The sequence below is a fragment of the Palaemon carinicauda genome, chromosome 11 (genome assembly GCF_036898095.1).
Source record: "Palaemon carinicauda isolate YSFRI2023 chromosome 11, ASM3689809v2, whole genome shotgun sequence".
Lineage (NCBI taxonomy): Eukaryota > Metazoa > Arthropoda > Malacostraca > Decapoda > Palaemonidae > Palaemon > Palaemon carinicauda.
In genome coordinates, this window is record NC_090735.1 from 128651959 (window position 1) to 128671958 (window position 20000).

The following is a 20000-nucleotide window of genomic DNA, read 5'->3' on the forward strand; positions in this document are numbered from 1 at the left end:
TTTATAACTTTTTATAGATTTTTTCTTAAATACGTTATCTATCATTAGACCATGAAATACCATTCCTTCTTTGTTCCCTTCGTAATATTTCCTCAATCTCAACAGGGAACTCTTATCACAAATGAGTATTACCCAACATGTGACACTACTGACTCCAAATTTTATGCCCAGGAGAGTAAAATACCTAGTAACAACATTTACTCCGCATAAAACATCTAAACTCATCTCTCAGGTATGTAGGTGGCAGTTCATTTACTGTTTTTTTTTTTTTTTTTTCTTTTTTAAAGTACATTCACAAAGATAATTAAAAACATATTCTCCTTTTATTAATACAGATTTTCAGTGAAACAGGACGGTAAAATTTGTTCTTAATAATATAAAGTAAGCATATACTGCAAGGTCTTGCAGCTAGTTGGTGACAGAAATCGAACATAAACAAACTTACAGAATGTTGAATGCAACAGAATAAGGGAGTAGTGTTTCTGAATATCACAAGTGATGTTTCTTAGTATGATATGTTACTCATGGTTAAACTTTCTATAGAGGCAATTGTCTTGGAAAACAGAGTAAAATTTCTAACGCTAGGAAAAAAAAATTATAGAAGTCATTATGATTGCGCCCTTTTACAAAGAACTATAAACGGACTAACCCTAAGATGCACAGTATATGCTAATATGCGGTAAATTATTTTCGTTAAGAGTATAAAATAATATTCCTTTCATGTTATTAAATTGAAAAATAATAAAAAGAAAAAAAAATACTTTGAAAATAAGGGATCAAATTCGTATTTTCTAACGTACTTCCATCAATGCAGTATAAACAACATTTACCTGCATTTGCATCGATAAAAGAAAAATAAGAAAATACTAGATCCTAATAAAATGCCTCAGAATTTCCAATTAAATGCTTTTATGAGACTACATCAAGCCAAGTCCTGCTTTACTTTCCATTTTGTATCTTCCAAAACAGGAATTTGATTTTTCCGATACGATGAAAAGTAGTATGTTCACCGCGGACCATTCTCCAAATTTCCATGGACGGAACTTTCAACTTGCCAGCTGGATTGATGATTTCCCCTACCTTTTCTACAACAATGGTTTGTAACATTTCGTTACTAGGCCTTTTACGCTTAAGGTAAGGTACATTACAAAGATAGCTGCAGGTCAACGTTAATCTCAAAATATTCATTATCATTTCAAATATTAATAAAAAAAAAACATTTTGCTATGACCCCTGGGTCCAAAATATTCCATCATTCCTTCGAATGATTACATTTTACTTGAAATTCAATAAAATGCGAAATACAGTCATGCAGTTCCTTTAATGTCTAAGCTCGATATAATAATGGTATTCATTTGAACATCGAATATTACCCAGAAGCCACGACATACTTAAATTAGCAAACAGGATTAAACAGTCATTTAAACAAACTGTTCAATATTAGACTACGACCATCCTTCTATTGCAAGCTACAGAACATAGCGCTTAAGTTTCTTCCAAGATGTGACGTAGGTGCTAATGAGGTTAGGTTATGTTACTCGGTTAGAAATATCATCCTACTCCTTATGACGTCCCGAAGACGTAGGGCCTATTATTCTGAGTAAAAATAAGATTTGATAATCAGAATTTATTCCCCTGATAGAATGTTACAAAAGATCTCAGAAGAGACTGTCTCCATATATTAAAAAAAAAATATCTATGTATATAACCAATTCCCATAAAATAAGAAAATAAAAATCTTCAATTCCGTTCTCAGTACAGAGAGCGCGTGAATGTAAATCATCGATATTCGGGGTAGTTTTTCGATCAACAACGAACTTCCTCCGCTGTGATTGGTTGTTGCCACTGTTTCCGATAGTTTTACACACACACACACACACACACACACACACACACACACACAACCTAACATCGTAACCAAAACAGTCAATTAATCATTCGAATAATTTATATCATACATTGAAATGTAACGAAATACAAATTACAGTTATGTACTGTATGTAGTTCCTTTACTATGTAAGCTTCATAAAATAATGACATTTATTTGAATGTCTGATATTAGCCACGTGTTTACTCGAAACCTCATTCAAAGCAGCTAATAGAATTTAATCAGTCATTTATTTAGACTAGCTTTAAAGTTCATCCTACTCTTATGACGTCACAGAAACGCATTTTTCTTGATAAACATCATTACTTGGTAATTAGAATGTATCCCTCTGATAATGTTATTAAAACATTTTATGAGGGACTTCCTCTATATATTTTTAAGAAACTAGTTCTTTTAAAAACAAATAATCTTCAGAACCGTCACCCCCATAGCTAGAACGTTTAAAGGCAATTTTATATATTCGGGCAGTTTTTTCGAACAGCAACTCATAAGCCTCTGGAACTCTTTCTTGGCGGGATAGTCCAGTCCTCTGATTGGCTGTATATTCTCAGTCGTGATTGGTTGTTGCATTTGATGACGAATTTACACTAACATCGTAGCCACAACCCAGGTAATTAATCCTTCGAAAAAGACATATTTACTTAGCTTACACATTTAAACAAGATCTATTTTTTATTTTATTAACAAAATGGTAATATTTTGAGTTTGTTCTTATAAAAATTATATTTTCTAAATGTTAATTTAACTACAATAAGTATAGGTATTGTACCTCTATTTGTAAGATATAAGCAAAGATATTACAGGGAAGACAGAATAGTAGCTTGGATTTCTGTGAGCATTTGGCCTCTTTGTATGGCGCATCCACAACAGGTGGCGCTGAAATTGTCGTCTGGTACTTGCTAACGCAAGTCAGTGTTACCAGATGGACAAATTTTACCAGCGTTCTTTTAAAACTATGGTACGTGTTTTTTTTTTTTTTTTTATCAAGCATGATACATATATATATATATATATATATATATATATATATATATATATATATATATATATATATATATATATATATATATATAGTATGTTACTCTATGAATTAAACATAATTTATCATTTAAAAAGAAAAACGTACTCGTGGTTTTTCTGTTTTCATTTGAGCTAATTACTATGTTGTATTCGATCTTTTTCAAGGGAATTTAGAATCTAACAGTCTGGTAACACAAACTCAAGTCTTCAAAACAATTAATGGTAGCAATCCATCGCCATATGTAAAACGACGAGCATATGTTAAATATATTGGCCATCAAGCATAATCTATCATATTTTTTCTCCCATTAATCGATGCAAAGTTGAGGTTGTATATTGAATTTATATATTATTATATCTTGCAGTCTGTTCATTATCAAAGTCCTAGGTTATACATTTAAACAGTGCCTAATAGATGCTAAGGCCACTTCAAGAGGCCTTTATTTTGCTAATGCAAATGTAAACTTAAACCTTCAGAAATAAAAATCCAATTAAAAGCCGAAAAAATAAGAGCATCTTTTCCTGACCATATCTCTATATGGCATTAGAGAAATGTGACTGTTAACAAGCTTAAGACAATATTAGACCATCCACCACTTTTCTTCTCCCCTCCTAGTTTAGTCTTAGACACAGGTCCTCTTTCGGATGCGTGTTTTTCACATATTCTGTAAGTTATATTTGCAATATTATATATAGGCTACATGAAATATACAGCCTAACCTTAACTTGCATTTTGTAAAATAAACAAGCTATATGAGTATGAAAAAAATATATGAAGTTTAATGATCAATATGATTTGCTATATTATTATTGTTATTATTATTATTATTATTATTAAATGCTAAGCTTCAACCCTAGTTGGAAAAGCAGGATGCTATACGCCCAGGGGCCCCAACAGGGAAAATAGCCCAGTGAGGAAAGGAAATAAGGAAAAATAAAATATTTTAGGAATAGTAACAATATTAAAATAAATATTTCCTATTTAAACTATAAAAACTTTAGCAGAACAAGAGGAAGAGAAACTAGATAGAAAAGTGTGCCCGAGTGTACCCTCAAGCAAGAGAACTCTAACCCAAGGCAGTGTAAGACCATGGTACAGAGGCTATGGCACTACCCAAGAATAGAGAACAATGGTTTGATTTTGGAGTGTCCTTCTCCTAGAAGAGCTGCTTACCATAGCTAAAAAGTCTCTTCTACCCTTACCAAGAGGAAAGTAGCCACTGAACAATTACCGTGAAGAAGAATTATCTAGTAATCACAGTGTTGTCAGGTGTATGAGAACAGAGGAGAATCTGTAAAGGATAGGCCAGACTATTCGGTGTCTGTGTAGGCAAAAGGAAAGAACCGTAACCAGAGAGAAGGGTCCTATGTAGTACTGTCTGGCCAGTCAAAGGACCCCATAACTCTCTAGCGGTAGTATCTCAACGGGCGGCTGGTGCCCAGGCCAACCTACTACCCTAGATTTATGGAAAATCGCTAGATGAATAATATTAGGCCAATTATTGGATAACTTTTATAGTAACATGAATCTTCTGAAATACCAAAATCCCCGTAGAGTTTTGTTTAGCTAATTATTAGGGCGCGTCGAAAATAGATGGCGCTGCTAAGTGACACGTTTTTATAGGTAGACTTCCCTGTCTTCCCCTTAACCGTCTTTGTTATACAGCTTCCATGACGTCACATACAACCACCAATCACAGCAGAGGAAGAATCAGCCAATGAGACGGCAGATATTTCTCGCTAAAGAACGCATGAGGAGAACACATGAGGCGAGAGTTTCTCTTGCTTGTGGGCTGCTATTGGCAAACGAATCGAATTCACATCGTGCATAGATTTCTATACTACATACATTCAACAGTGATATTTAAGATACATCTTATTACTAAATTATCGTTTTAAGTTTCTTTCCATAAAATTTGGAGTTTATAAGTCATCATTATCTATCGGAAATTATTTATAGCCTACTGCTGGTATTTTACCCCTAATTTTCTAATAAACATCTATGGTTTGGTAATAATTTGTTAAATTACATTATACTTGAAATGTAACCAAATACAAATCAAAGTTACGTAGTTACTTCACTATTTACTCTCGATGTAATATCAAAAGCTCGCTTAAATCAGCAAGCAAAAGACCAAAGACAAACTTGTAAAATTCATCCAACTTTTTGATAAGTCACAGAAGAATTTTCTGAATAATTTAGCCATCAGAATCGATCCCTCTAATAGAATATGTTAATAAAAACATCTTATAAGGACTAAAAAATCTTCAGCTCCGGCTCATACATATCTAGAGCGTTTGAAGGCGATTTTATGAAAATTCGGATAGGTTCCTAAAACAGCAACTCATAAATCCAAGGAACTCTCTCTCTCTCTCTCTCTCTCTCTCTCTCTCTCTCTCTCTCTCTCTCTCTCTCTCTCTCTCTCTCTCTCTCAACTGTGATTGGTAGTTTCCTTGGCTTATTCACAGCTTAACAGACGCACACACAAACACACACATTTATCATCGCAGCCAGGACTTAATCCAGTATTCCTTCAAATATGACATATTTATTTATCTTATACCCTTCAACAAAAAACGTTGTCTATTGATTACAAAAGTTTTAACCATTTTCAGTTTATTTCCATGAAAATTGTATTTTTTTTAATCATAGCTTATCTGTAACATGTATAGATTTTCCCTTTAAATTGATAAAAAATACAGTCATGACGTCACATACAACCACCAATCAGAGCTAAGAAAGAATCGGCCAATGAGATGCCAAATATTTCCCGCTAAAAATGACGTCACATACAACCACCAATCAGAGTTCAGAAAGACTCAGCCAATGAGATGCCAGATATTTCCCGCTAAAAATGCATAAGGTAAAGGGGTTCCCTTGCGTTATGGGTTGCTGTTGGCGAACGAGTAAATTCACGGGAGCATTTTGTTCAAACGCTCTAGCCCCCAGTTGGTTCACTGATTTATTTAGGAATGAGTTAAATTTACGCGAGTCATTGCATTTAAACGCTCTAGTTGTTTATTTTTTTTTCGTCCTAATTAATTTTTATACATACAATGATTACAGTTAAATAGCCTGAGAAGTTTATTATATCTTTTAATTATTAATTAAACGTTTATCAATTACAGATTTCCCTTTAGTAATCACATTTTTCTTTTCGTTCAGGAATGAGAAACATGTATAAGATTTTTATGTATTTTCATTATCATCATTATTATTTCTATCATAGTCATTATCATTTTGAGTATTTTGTGAGATGATAGTGAGAGTGTTGAGTTCATAGAGAAAATCACAGTAGGGAGTTGGCGATATATACACAAGTAATAAATCTAATCTGAAAGAAGAGTTTTAAAGAACAAGCAATGGATTACCAAAACTAATAATAAAGTATTATCCCAACTAATTTTAAGGTAGAAATTGGATAAAATTAAAGCTTAAGACTTTCATTAAGAAATTCTATGGTTTATGAAAAAAGCAATTTAAGTAATAAGTACTAGCTTAGAATGTTGTCAAGTAAGCATTCACGAACCAGGAACCAGTGATAGAAAAAGGCATAAAGGAGGAAGTGAAGAATGTATACCTCGCCTATTACTTTACTGTCAAGACCTCAGCGAAGAGAGCGAAAATATAAAAGAAATATAGCAACCATATGAAGAGGAAAATAGGATAATAGGAAACGTTTTATTTAAGGGCGAAAAAATGGTAAAATGAAAAAAAAGTATATAAAGTGCGGTAAAAAGGAAAATAAAATAAAAGAACGTGTAACCTGTCATCTAAATTCCTAACTATAGGTGAGTTTGTAATGGTTGTTATGTTGTAAACAGTCTGCTTTCTCCGTGCTTGATATCATACCAATGCCAAAACCTATTAGTGAGAAAAGAAATATGACTCGGAGGCAAAATTTATAGAAATGTGGGAGATATATTGAAAGCCTTGACGAGTCTGATCACATGGATGACCAAGATGACCAAATGCCTAGTACGTCAGCCTTGCCTTGCTGTATTGTGTTGCCATATATGGTGAGTTATCCCTAGATTTGGGGATTTTGGGTGTCTGATGGGGATATTCTGTACAAATTTCTATGAAGAAGAAACAAGAGGAATAAACCTGTATATAGTTTGCTTGTACTTATATGAAGTATAGTAAGTAATTTCTGTATTAGTAAAGCCTACAGAATCAGAAGAAAATATGTTCGCGGAAATGGGGATATTTGGGTTGTTTTGGGTATTTTTCATCATGAGTTCTGGGGATTATTAGACTAACTGATCTGGCAACACTGCGGCAAAAGTCTTTGAACACTCCCTGTACTATTATTACCTCTGCACTCTGGAGTCTGGTTCCGGCTGCAACGAAATTAAGCTTAGTACATGATCCAAGGAAGAACAAGATACCATCCTACCAGTTTAACTTTATATGAAAGTGACCGAGTTAGTGACGAAGACGGCGAGTATATGATATAAGAATAAAAAAAGGCTACAGTGGACAGGCTCTTTTGCTCGTTCTAAACATGGGAAAAAATTAACGATAAAAGAAGGTCGGAAGGTATGATAAGTTTATCTGTAGTGTGTGGAGATTATAGGATTGAAAATAAGTTTTTTTTTTTTACATCTGAAGGTGGTGGAATGACAGGTGGGTATGGCATTCACAACAAAATAGTGAAAAGTTTATTTACCGCCTTCAACGTGTCACCGTTATCAGAAACAAGTTACTAGAAGATCGCAAACCAGTTGAGGAAGAAGTGATAAATGTGCAAGGTTTGATAGATTGTAATCTTAAGGGAATTTAAAGGTGTATATGTATGATGGTCATGTTCCATAAGTTGTTTTCAACCCTAATAGGACACGACATGTAGGTTATGTTAGGTGGTGTTCTACACATGCAGGAGGTCCTGTCCGTTGATATACAAATGCTCCAATTACTTTTTCTTAGTTGACGAGCTGCTTATCTGTTCCTGTATAACAGGGGAACCCTACTCTATACTGGACCTCCACGGTCATTTTATGATGTCCATTCAGGAGCATTTAACATTTCACAATGCTTATTGTTCGCTTACTGTTCGATCATCATTATCGAAGCACTATCTCAGTATGAGTTCAGTTTCCTCTTGAAAGCCTTAATATCTTCAATTACTCGGATGTCTCGTGGGAGCTCATTGTATAGTCTCGGGGCTGTATATTTAAAGGGTCTAGAGCCTACAGTAGACATGTATCTAGGTTCTAATAGTTTGAAATCATCTGTAACTAGTCTCTAATCAAGACGATGTATTGGCGGCACAAGATGTAGCAATTTTGGGTGACAGGTTCTGATAGCTTGGTGGGTTATTTTACACTATATACTTATTTTAAACTCAATTCTCGCTTTAATCGGCAGCCAATGTAGATCAGTTAGTATAGGAGTGATCCTTACTCTAGGTGGGACACCTTTTATCAGTCTTGTCTTGCTCCTCTGTTTTATATTTTGTAATTTCTTAAGTTGTACTTTAGGTAGATTGTAGTAGATGGAGTTACAGTAGTCAATTTTGATAATTACACAGTTTATCGAAAGTTTCTGTACAGAATATTCATCTGGGTACTTTATCAAAGTAATATTTCCTAGATGATGACCAGCAGTTTTTACTATATTATTTATTTGGGCATTGAGAGAAGTTGCTGTCAAGAAATACACCTAGGTCACGAACTTTACTAGATATTGGCATTGAGTTATTATTTATGTATATTTGAATATCATACAAGCTTCTCATGCTTTTTCTCTTTCCCACCACCTTGAACTCAGTTTTGTTCTCAATTAATTTTAGTTGTTTAATTGTCATCCATTCTCTAACACAGTCAAGGATTCGGTTTAGAGTTTCAGTAGTGTCGTCTATATCATTTATGGAGAAGTAAAACTGTGTATCATCCGCAAATAGTTTGAACTTCACACCATGCCTTTGCAGTATTTTTGATAGACCATTAGTATAGATGCAGAATAAGGTTGGGCCAAGTACACTTCCCTGAGGTACCCCATTTATTTATTCATTACTAATTATATTGGTTATTTATTTGCCCAATTCCTTTCCTCACAGGGTCATTATCCACGGTTGGAGCCCTAGGGCTAATAGGATCATGCTTTTCCAATTAGGGTTATAGCTTAACTAGTAATACTAATATTGGTAATGTGAAATTACAGCAGCTGATGGCTTTGGGTCCGTAACAAAAGTTACGCTGGCTATTGTGTGGACTTGAGTTTGCTGTTAGTAAATATTGCAAAATGTGAGTAAGTGTCAAAGGGGGGGGGGGGATACACTGGAGATATTTGGTCCTTTAAATATTGGCCTGTCTGCGAATTTTTCTTCAAGCCTAACATATTAAAACCTATCAGTGTCTGTCATAATTGCTTATAAGAAATTATAATGAGAGGTCTTCATATTTGCAGTTTATAATCTTATTACTGTATAGATTGATTGATTACTGTATATAAATTAAAAGCATATTTCCCTTCAAATATTTATCTTCTGAAATTTACTGCAAATATATACCATTAACTACTGTAATGAAGATTGAAGATGTATGATTAATTTACTGCAAAAATATACCTTTAACTACTGCATTGAAGGTTGAAGATGTATGATTAATTTACTGCAAGAATATACCATTAACTACTGCAATGTAGGTTGAAGATGTATGATTAATATACTGCAAAAATTACCATAAACTACTGTAATGAAGGTTGAAGATGTATGACTAATTTATTGCAAAAATATACCATTGAATACTGTAATGAAGATTGAAGATGTATGATTAATCAGGACTGAATATGATTAATACCAGTACTGTAATTCGTGTTACTATAATATTTCTATATATAACAAGATAATATTTCTATATATAACAAGATAATATTTCTATATATAACAAGATAATGTTTCAATATTAAACTTAGCCGGTGATTATATAAGCTGCAACTCTGTTGCTCGACAGAAAACTCTACGTTAAAAATCCGCCAGCGATCGCTATACAGGTAGGGGGTGTACATCAACAGCGCCATCTGTCGGGCAGGTACTCAGTACTCAATGTAAACACAGAACTCAATTTTCTCTCTGCCGGGCTACCGGCAAGACCTACTAATTCGCTGTGCTAACTGGATTTGTTTTCACAACTATTGGTGAAGTACACTATTCTAGTTTTGAGCTTTCGCTATGCAGGTGTTTTATCTTCATCTCAAAACTTGAACTCGTTTTGGATAGATTTAATTATGGTGACAAAGATAGTATGGACTTTCTTTCACTTTTAAATGGCCGACCCTTCCCTTAGACGGAAGTATGTTTAGGCTTTTAGTAATTATATCACGTTATAGATTTTCCTTTATATATTTTATATCTCTCCGCCTTTATTAGGCCTCTTCGATTAACTTTCCATTTTTTATAAACATATAAAAATAAATTTTAATGCTTTGTTTATATAGAACTTTCCTGAGAGTAGGCGGTCCTAACTTGGAAACCGAAGTTAATCAACGTTGAGCCCTTTATATCGTCTTTAGCTTTTAAAGAACAAAGGATTTAAAACTTTTTAAATGTAATTTTTTATGAAAGAATTTCTTTGATAGTCTTCGTACTGTTTTCAAAGATGAACTAACGTTTAGTTTTTTATGCTACGCAGTTGTTGACGTTCAGGACGTTCAACATGCGCTCTATCGTTACGATAGAGAGAGAGAGTGTATCACGGTTTCACTTTGCAGTAAGAGTAAATCGATTCTGACGTTTTGTTCATTCTTTCTTAGCTTAAATGTTTTAAATTCTAATTTAAAGGAACTTTTTATTTGAAAAACCTTTCAGTTTTTTCCTTTAGTCAAATAACGTTTTTTTGACGAAATATAATTGGGCTCTTCTCTTAGGTGCGAAATCAAGAGAGAAAGAGAGAGAGAGATAGAGACGGAGGGAGAGAGAGGAGAGAAAACGTTCCGTTCAAGCGGGTAACGTTGTTCTCGTGTTACTCACGTCCCTAGTCGCTGTACGGGGAGGAAGGATAAAACGTTTTTAGGTTTTTATTCTTGCCCCAGGCTATGTGTGGTGAGAGATTGAAAACGTAGTTATATGAACTAGTGTTTAGTCTCTCTCCCAGCCACTGATTTTTCTTTATATCTTAAAATATGTTTTCTGTTTTTTGCTGGTATGGGCTTGCATTATACGACTAATTTCGCAATTACTACCTTTTAATGAAGGGTAGAATTGCGTGTTTCAGGTAGAAATAAGTGCAAAACAGAAAATCGAAGTGATAAAGTGAGATGCGCAAAGTGTTAAAGTGTTGCGTCCGAGGCGCAAAGTGTTACAGTGTTGCGTCCGAGGGTTCGTCTGTTCGTGCCTGTCGTTCACCTAGTCCGGGACCTCTTACAAGCTCCCAAGCCCAGGGGAGAAGTAATGTCAAACGACTTATGGGTTCTAGAGGCCTTGACCAACGAACAGACGTTTTCCCTCTATGGTATCGGGTGTATCTTACCAAGATCTCCCCTACCATAAGACGAGAGAGACGTTGTTTCTCCTCGCCATCCGTAGGCTTTTCGCATAAGAAACCTGTCACAAGGTTTCGGAGCCCTTAAGCGAAAGTCAGTCCTTTCAGGACAGGTCCAGCGTCCTGGTTACAGCCATTAGGACAGCTCTGACCCTATGCAGTTATCGGATAACTGCTCGCCGCCTAACAAAAGCGTAACACAGACTCCGAGAGTCTTTTTTTGTAGGCAAAGTGTTGCGGTCACAGACGTTACCCTCGTCTATTACCACAACCATTTCCGTTGATCCTTAAGGGGTTGTATGGCAAAACATGCAGAGTATGCTTGCCTCCCTTATGGAAGACTATTCTGCCGATTAGTCCGTTGAGTCTAGCCGTTTATCTCATCGATATCCTGGCTTTCAGCCAACCTAACGTTCCTTTGTGCTTACTGTTGACGTTGGGGTAGCTTAGTCACGTCAGTCAGGTTGTTTAGAACCACATTCGATGCGGTCTCGTGTGGTTTTTCAGCCGCATTTGGACGTTAGGCCACTGGCTGATGCTCCTGTTGACGTTCAAGACGTTCACTAACAATCGGAGTTGGACGCTGTGCGTCCTCACGCACCTGTTGTGGTTGACAGTTCAGTTGTTGACAGTTCACAGACTGTCAAGCAGTTACATGACGTTGCGTTCTGGTCCGCTACTAATGCACCAGTAAGAGACTCAGCTTTTATCGGACAAGGTTCCTGTAGATGAGGAAGTTGCTGTTCTCCCTCCTACTGATATTCCCTTGAGGACTCTGTCAGATGGAGAGGAGCCTAAAGCTGCTTAGCCTCCTATGGACTTTAATTAAATCATGATGATTTTTTTAAGGATCTTCGTCCGGATCTTTTTGTAACTGCTGCTCCTCGTTCGCCTAAACGTCAGAGCTTACACTAGGCCTAGCTACTTCGAAGCCATTGTTTTTAAGCTAGTGAGTGCTCTCTCGCTCTCCTAGAGAGCGTTACGTTGGCTAGGCGACTGGTTTTTCACCAGGAGGAGTTTCGGGGATACAGCCTTTGCTTTCCCTTCTTTTAAACTGGTTTATAGAGCGAGAGTCTGATATGACACTAGAGAAGTTCTCGGCTTGGGAGTTCATGCCTCTGCCCAGATAGACTTCTCAATTCTGGTAGACTCTCCCTGGTGCCTAGCCAGGAGACGCTCCAAGTTGTTTACAGGTCAACTTCACAGCTGTTGTCGAGCCTTTGAAGTTTTGCTGTACTATTATGTCACGCATAACAAGGCTTTCAGGGATGGTAAACGGTTCCGTCTCAGTCGCTAACCCCGTCTGTTGCCACACCTGCTCCCGTAGACCCTAAATGGGCTTTGCTGCAAGACATGCAGTCCAAGCTTGCGTCCTTGATAGAGGACTTAAATGCGGAGAAGAACCTTCTGGCCAACAACCTTCCAACCAGTCGGTTGTGCGCCCTGTTGACGCTGAGGTAACCTACTCGCGTCTGCCAGTTGAGGTGGTTACTCCACCGATGCGACCCAGTGTGGGTTGCCAGCCGCACGTTGACATTAAGCGACGCTCGGAGGTGGTTTTTGACGTTCAGGACGTTCAACAACCAGCAGAGGTGACTTGTTTTAACGCAGTGCATCAACCTCAGCAACCCGGTAGGGTGTTGACTGCACAACCCAGACGGTCTAGACAGTCTCGGGTTGACGCTGTGCTTCCTCGCGCACTCATGGTTGTTGACAGTTCACAGACTGTGCAGCAGTTCCATGATATTGCGTCCGGCTCCGTCACGCATCCACCAGTGCGACCGGATTCAGCGAGCCAGACGTTGCCCACTCCGTTGCCGTTTCCTCATCAGTTTCGGATGAGGAACCCTCTGATGAGGACGTTGCTGAACAACAAGACGATCAGCCCCCAGCCCTGCTATCCATCCAGAAGATGCTGAAGAAGGAACGCTGCTCAGTCAGGCTGTGGATGAGTCTGGTAGGGACACTGTCATCCGTGGATCAATTTGTGTCACTAGGAAGACTACACCTCCGTCCTCTTCAATACCATCTAGCTTTTCACTGGAAAAAGGACAAGACGCTAGAAGCGGTCTCGATCCCGGTTTCCGAAAAGATAAAGTCTTGTCTGACTTGGTGAAAGGACAATATCAACCTAAGAGAGGGTCTTCCCCTGGCTGTTCAGACTCCCAACCACGTTCTCTTCTCGGACGCATCGGACGTAGGCTGGGGTGCGACATTAGACGGTCGGGAATGCTCGGGGATATGGAACTCGAGTCAAAGGACAATGCATTTCAACTGCAAGGAGCTACTGGCAGTACGTCTGGCCTGGAAAAGCTTCAGGTCTCTCCTTCAAGGCAAAGTGGTGGAGGTGAACTCGGACAACACCACGGCTTTGGCGTACATCTCCAAGCAAGGAGGGACCTACTCTCTGACGTTGTACGAGATCGCAAGGGACCTCCTCACCTGGTCAAAAGGTCTAGACATTTCACTAGTAACGAGGTTCATCCAAGGCAACTTGAATGTCATGGCAGATTGTCTCAGTCGGAAGGGACAAATAATTCCAACAGAATGGACCCTCCACAAGGATGTATGCAAGAGACTTTGGGCCACCTGGGGCCAGCCAACCATAGATCTCTTCGCAACCTCGATGACCAAGAGGCTCCCAATATTTTGCTCACCAATCCCGGACCCAGCAGCAGTTCATATAGATGCCTTTCTCCTAGATTGGTCACATCTAGATCTATATGCATTCCCTCCGTTCAAGATTGTCAACAAGGTACTGCAGTAGTTCGCCTCTCACGAAGGGACAAGGTTGATGCTAGTTGCTTCCCTCTGGCCCGCGAGAGAATGGTTCACAGAGGTACTTCGATGGCTAGTAGACGTTCCCAGAACACTTCCCCTAAGGGTGGACCTTCTACGTCAGCCACACGTAAAGAAGGTACACCAAGGCCTCCACGCTCTTCGTCTGACTGCCTTCAGACTATCGAAAGACTCTCGAGAGCTAGAGGCTTTTCGAAGGAGGCAGCCAGAGCGATTGCTAGAGCAAGGAGAACATCCACCCTTAGAGTCTACCAATCGAAGTGGGAAATCTTCCGAAACTGGTGCAAGTCAGTATCCGTATCCTCGACCAGTACCTCTGTAACTCAAATAGCTGACTTCCTCTTATATCTGAGGAAAGAACGATCTCTTTCAGCTCCCTCTATCAAGGGTTACAGAAGCATGTTGGCATCAGTCTTCCGTCACAGAGGCTTAGATCTTTCCAACAGTAAAGATCTACAGGACCTCCTTAAGTCTTTTGAGACCACGAAGGAGCGTCGTTTGGTTACACCTGGTTGGAATTTAGACGTGGTACTAAGATTCCTTATGTCAGACAGGTTTGAACCGCTACAATCAGCCTCCCTGAAAGATCTCACCTTAAAGACTCTTTTCCTGGTATGCTTAGCCACAGCTAAAAGAGTCAGTGAGATTCATGCCTTCAGCAAGAACATCGGATTCTCATCCAAAACGGCTACATGTTCTACAACTTGGTTTTCTAGCCAAAACGAGCTGCCTTCTCGGCCTTGGCCAATATCGTTCGATATTCCAAACTTATCGTATGGTTGGAAATGAACTAGAAATAGTCTTATGCCCTGTAAGAGCTCTTAAGTTCTATTTAAAACGAACTAAACCTTTACGAGGCCCGTCTAAAGCTTTATGGTGTTCAGTTAAGAAACCATCTTTGCCTATGTCAAAGAATGCTTTATCCTATTTTATCAGACTGTTAATACGAGAAGCTCATTCCCATCTGAATGAGGAAGACCAAGCTTTGCTGAAGGTAAGGACACACGAAGTTAGAGCTGTCGCAACTTCCGTGGCCTTTAAACAAAATAGATCTCTGCAAAGTATAATCGACGCAACCTATTGGAAAAGCAAGTCAGTGTTCGCGTTTTTTTATCTTAAGAATGTCCAGTCTCTTTACGAGAACTGCTACACTCTGGGACCATTCGTAGCAACGAGTGCAGTAGTGGGTGAGGGCTCAACCACTACAATTCCCTAATTCCATAACCTTTTTAATCTTTCTCTTGAAATGTTTTATTATTGTTTTTGGGTTGTCCAGAAGGCTAAGAAGCCTTTCGCATCCTACTTGATTTGGCGGGTGGTCAAAGTCATTTCTTGAGAAGCGCCTAGATTAGAGGTTTTGATGAGGTTCTGTTGTATGGGTTGCAACCCTTGATACTTCAGCTCTAGGGGTCGCTCAGCATCCTAAGAGGATCGCGAGGCTCCGTAAGGAAGACGTACTTAAAAAGGCAGAGTAATTGTTCAAGTCGACTTCCTTACCAGGTACTTATTTATTTTATGTTTGTTATTTTGAATAACTGCTAAAATGAAATAAAAAATCCTTAGCTCATAATAATATAAACAATTATTGCTGGTCTCTACCCACCCCCCTGGGTGTGAATCAGCTTATATAATCACCGGCTAAGTTTAATATTGAAAAATGTTATTTTTATAATAAAATAAATTTTTGAATATACTTACCTGGTGATTATATATTAAAGGACCCTCCCTTCCTCCCCAATAGAGACCCAGTGGACCGAGGAGAAAATTGAGTTCTGTGTTTACATTGAGTACTGAGTACCTGCCCGACAGATGGCGCTGTTGATGTACACCCCCTACCTGTATAGCGATCGCTGGCGGATTTTTAACGTAGAGTTTTCTGTCGAGCAACAGAGTTGCAGCTTATATAATCACCGGGTAAGTATATTCAAAAATTTATTTTATTATAAAAATAACATATTTCTATATATAACCGCTCATTTCACTTGCTATGTGAACTATTACTTGTAAATCCTTAACATTTTGCCCAAAGTAGTGTTTATAAAATATGAGCATTGCCATACCAATAGCTCCACCATTCACATCCAACTGAGAGGTTCCATAAGTGTTTTCATAATTCTTGGTATCTTTGCATCAAAACATAACTAACATGCAAATCTAAATTTTTCATACAATTAAAGGAATAAGATTGGCACAATTCATGTGTATAACAATAACCTAGGTAAACTGCAATTGATAGAGGTAATGTCATATTGTTTGTTCGTGTCATGGCTTTTGAACTGAGTACTGTCTTAATTTATTATAGATCTTAATGATTAATTATAGTAGAATTGTACCGGATAGATTAACAAACAATAGCTAAATCAATATTAAAGATAGAAACCACCACAAACTAAGTAATCTAGAAGTGCAGTCCAATAATGCACATATGTATATTGATTGTTAAAAGACAGATGAAAGGGATCCAGGGTTGTTTTCCTGGTCCTATCACTCAAGGAAACCATGTATTTTACAGGACCTACAAGATATGTTTGTCGTACATTAAATATTTTTAGGTATTTGCAGTATCAAACAATGCAGTCATTGTTAATTTTCAAATCATCATTATCAAAGAACTTAAAATATTCTACATTTCATGATATGGATGATGCAGATAAGGAAGTTGATGGTATAGGCATCACCATGTTACGGGAGATCGCTGAGCGTGTCAACTTCACCTTCAGTCTACAAGAGATTCCACCAGATGGATATTGGGGAGAATTGATCAATGGTACATGGGTGGGTATGCTTGGCCAGGTGGTTCGTGAGGAGAAGGACTTCATCATCAATGGCTTCGCTGTGGTTCTTGATCGTTACCAGGCTGCTGACTTCACCATTCCTTATTTTACAGATTCTTACAGCATTACCCTCAAGGTGGGGTTATTGAAATTTATATTATGATTAGCAATGACTCATTTTTTTATTCATTTGCTTAATTTTCTTTCTTGCAAACACACACATGGCTACCATATCCGTACATAAAGAAGAGCTTTGATAGATTTCCCTGATATATATGGTAATTTCTATTTGTTCTGATGTAAATGCAAACTTCTGAGTCATTTATATGGGTTTACTCCTGAGTCAATTTACTGACTACAACCAGAAATAAAGAAAAGGGGCCTAACTGGTATCTATATAATAGGTTACTAGGCAACTCCACTGCTGGACAGCGTTGCGAGCAACGAACTGCTGCGAGACAAGCCCCACTTCTCCCCTGGTCGTATCTAAAAGCAGATCTTCCTACTTTCCGCTTTGCGATCATGACTTACTCCATACTGGGTTTCCCTTGCTGTGCCCCTTTTTGCACTTTTATTTTACTATGAGTGGTGTTGCTAATGTTATGTAAACTTGCCTTGGCCATGGTAGTCGGTCTTAGGGAATCACCATAAGTTGGGTTGATGTTGATCCTCATCCCCTTTGCCCGAACTGCTTTGGTAAGCGGTGAAATCTTAGAAGACAGTCTTAATGAGGATGGCAGTGGCTTCCGTAATAAGATCATTAGAGAAGGAAAAGAGTTTGGTTGTCATTGTCAAGGGGATATGATAGTTTATTTTTATTATTATTATTATTATTATTACTGTATTATTATTATTATTATAATTGCTAAGCTACACCCTTGTTGGAAAAGCAGGATGCTATAAGCCCTGGGACTCTAACAGGGAAAATGGCCCAATGATGATTGGAAACAAGGAAAAATAAGATATCTTAAGAGTAACAACAACATTAAAATACATACATACATACATATACCAAGGCACTTCCCCTAATTTTGGGGGGTAGCCGACATCAAACAAATGAACAAAAAAGGCGACGTCTCCTCTATGTTCCTCCCAGCCTGACAAGGGACTCAACCGAGTTCGGTTGGTACTACTAGGGTGGCACAGCCCACCCTCCCACATTATCCACCACAGATGAAGCTTCATAATGCTGAATCCCTTACTGCTGTTACTTCCGTAGTCATCCAAGGCACCGGAGGAAGCAGCAGGGCCTACCGGAACTGTGTTAATCGCTCACCATTCATTCCTATTTCTAGCACGCTCTCATGCCTCTCTCACATCTATCCTCCTATCACCCAGAGCTTCCTTCACTCCATCCATCCACCCAAACCTTGGCCTTCCTCTTCTACTTCTCCCATCAACTCTTGCATTCATCACCTCCTTTAGCAGACAGCCATTTTCCATTCTTTCAACATGGCCAAACCACCTCAAAACATTCATATCCACTCTAGCTGCTAACTCATTTCTTACACCCGTTCTCAACCTTAAAATAAACATCTATAAAAACTATAAAAACTTTTCTAAAACAAGAGAAAGAGAAATAAGATAGCATAGTGTACCCTCAAGCAAGAGAACTCTAACCCAGGACAGGGGAAGACCGTGGTACAGATGTCAGGATTTATGTTATTATAACCACGGGGTTAGTAATGAATAACTCCCTATTGGCATTAGACTCGGACCAGTGATCAAATTATTGCTCGTTCCAGTTAAAATATTCCGTGAACAAACTCTCCTCATGATTGCGGGAGCCATAATGAAAAAAGTAAATAATTTGCCTTAGCAACATACATAAATTAAAAAATGAAAGAATATACTACAGTATTAATTTATTTACCCAAAATAGTAAAACTTTCTAAAATAGTTAAATAGGGTAAATAGATAAACAATTAAGAATTAAGTTTTACGATAAGCAGTTCGAAGGACAGTAGAGTCTTTATACAATAGGTGACTTTCAGCAATCGTTCAGTAAAACTAAATCATTCTAGTATAAGCAGCTGCTCAGTATACAACTCGGAAACGTCTTTATTGTGAGTGTTGTGTTTTTAAATACCGTATATATATTGATGGTCCACCTGTAATGTCTGCGAAACACGTCTACTTCAGGGGACACTTCTTGAAAAAGCTCCAGCAATAAGATAAGTATGCTTCTCAATCTCTATGTGTGGATTAAGTTAGACCGTTCTATACCCTTAAAATATCGCATTGTTTGTAAAGCATACAAGAGCAGAAGAGCCATATGTTAGGCAAAAATGGTGAGTTCCTCTCAGTTAAGGTAAAGTGTGTGGTTGGCAGACCAAGGAGTTTATTTTGTATATATGCGATACAGTACAGTATATTATTAGTCTATTGCGTTGTAATTTAGTAAATTATATTAAATTGCAACAGAGGCTATGGCACTACCCAAGACTAGAGAACAATGGTTTGATTTTGGAGTGTCCTTCTCCTAGAAGAGCTGCTTACCTGCGCTAAAGAGTCTCTTCTACCCTTACCAAGAGGAAAGTGGCCACTGAACAATTACAGTGCAGTAACCCCTTGGGTGAAGAAGAATTGTCTGGTAATCTCAGTGTTGTCACATGTATGAGGACAGAGGAGAATGTGTAAAGAATAGGCTAGAGTATTCGGTGTGTTTGTAGGCAGAGGAAAAATGAACCGCAGCTAGAGAGAAGGATCCAATGTAGTACTCTCTGGCCAGTCAAAAGACCCCACAACACTCTAGTGGTAGTATCCTCTTGTGAATTTTGTAGGGAGTGTCCGTCTTCCCAGTGGGAGAAATATGCTTGTCATAAGAAATGACCAAGAGGGATCGGTCCCCATCCTCGTGCTTTTTAGCAAGAAGCGTAAGCTGTATCGTATGATGCACAATTCCCCCCCCCCCCCCTTCCTCCTTTTCTGTAGCCCTCAGTGACTGAGGATGATGGCCAATATATTCTTGCATTTCATATTAATGATACCTTTGTTAATGTGTTATCACCCATAGGGCTTAGCGATCATGACTA

The 20000-nt window shown here is 38.1% G+C and overlaps 1 protein-coding gene across 1 annotated transcript in view; it reads left to right on the forward strand.

Moving 5' to 3' along the window:
- The window catches only part of LOC137650203 (glutamate receptor-like), a 39801-nt gene that overhangs the window by 1852 nt on the left and 17949 nt on the right, over positions 1–20000 (forward strand). Inside the window, exons 2-4 of the mRNA XM_068383391.1 lie at positions 106–232; positions 970–1096; positions 16842–17101. Coding sequence (XP_068239492.1) covers positions 106–232; positions 970–1096; positions 16842–17101 — 514 coding nt within the window. The remainder of the gene's footprint in view (positions 1–105; positions 233–969; positions 1097–16841; positions 17102–20000) is intronic.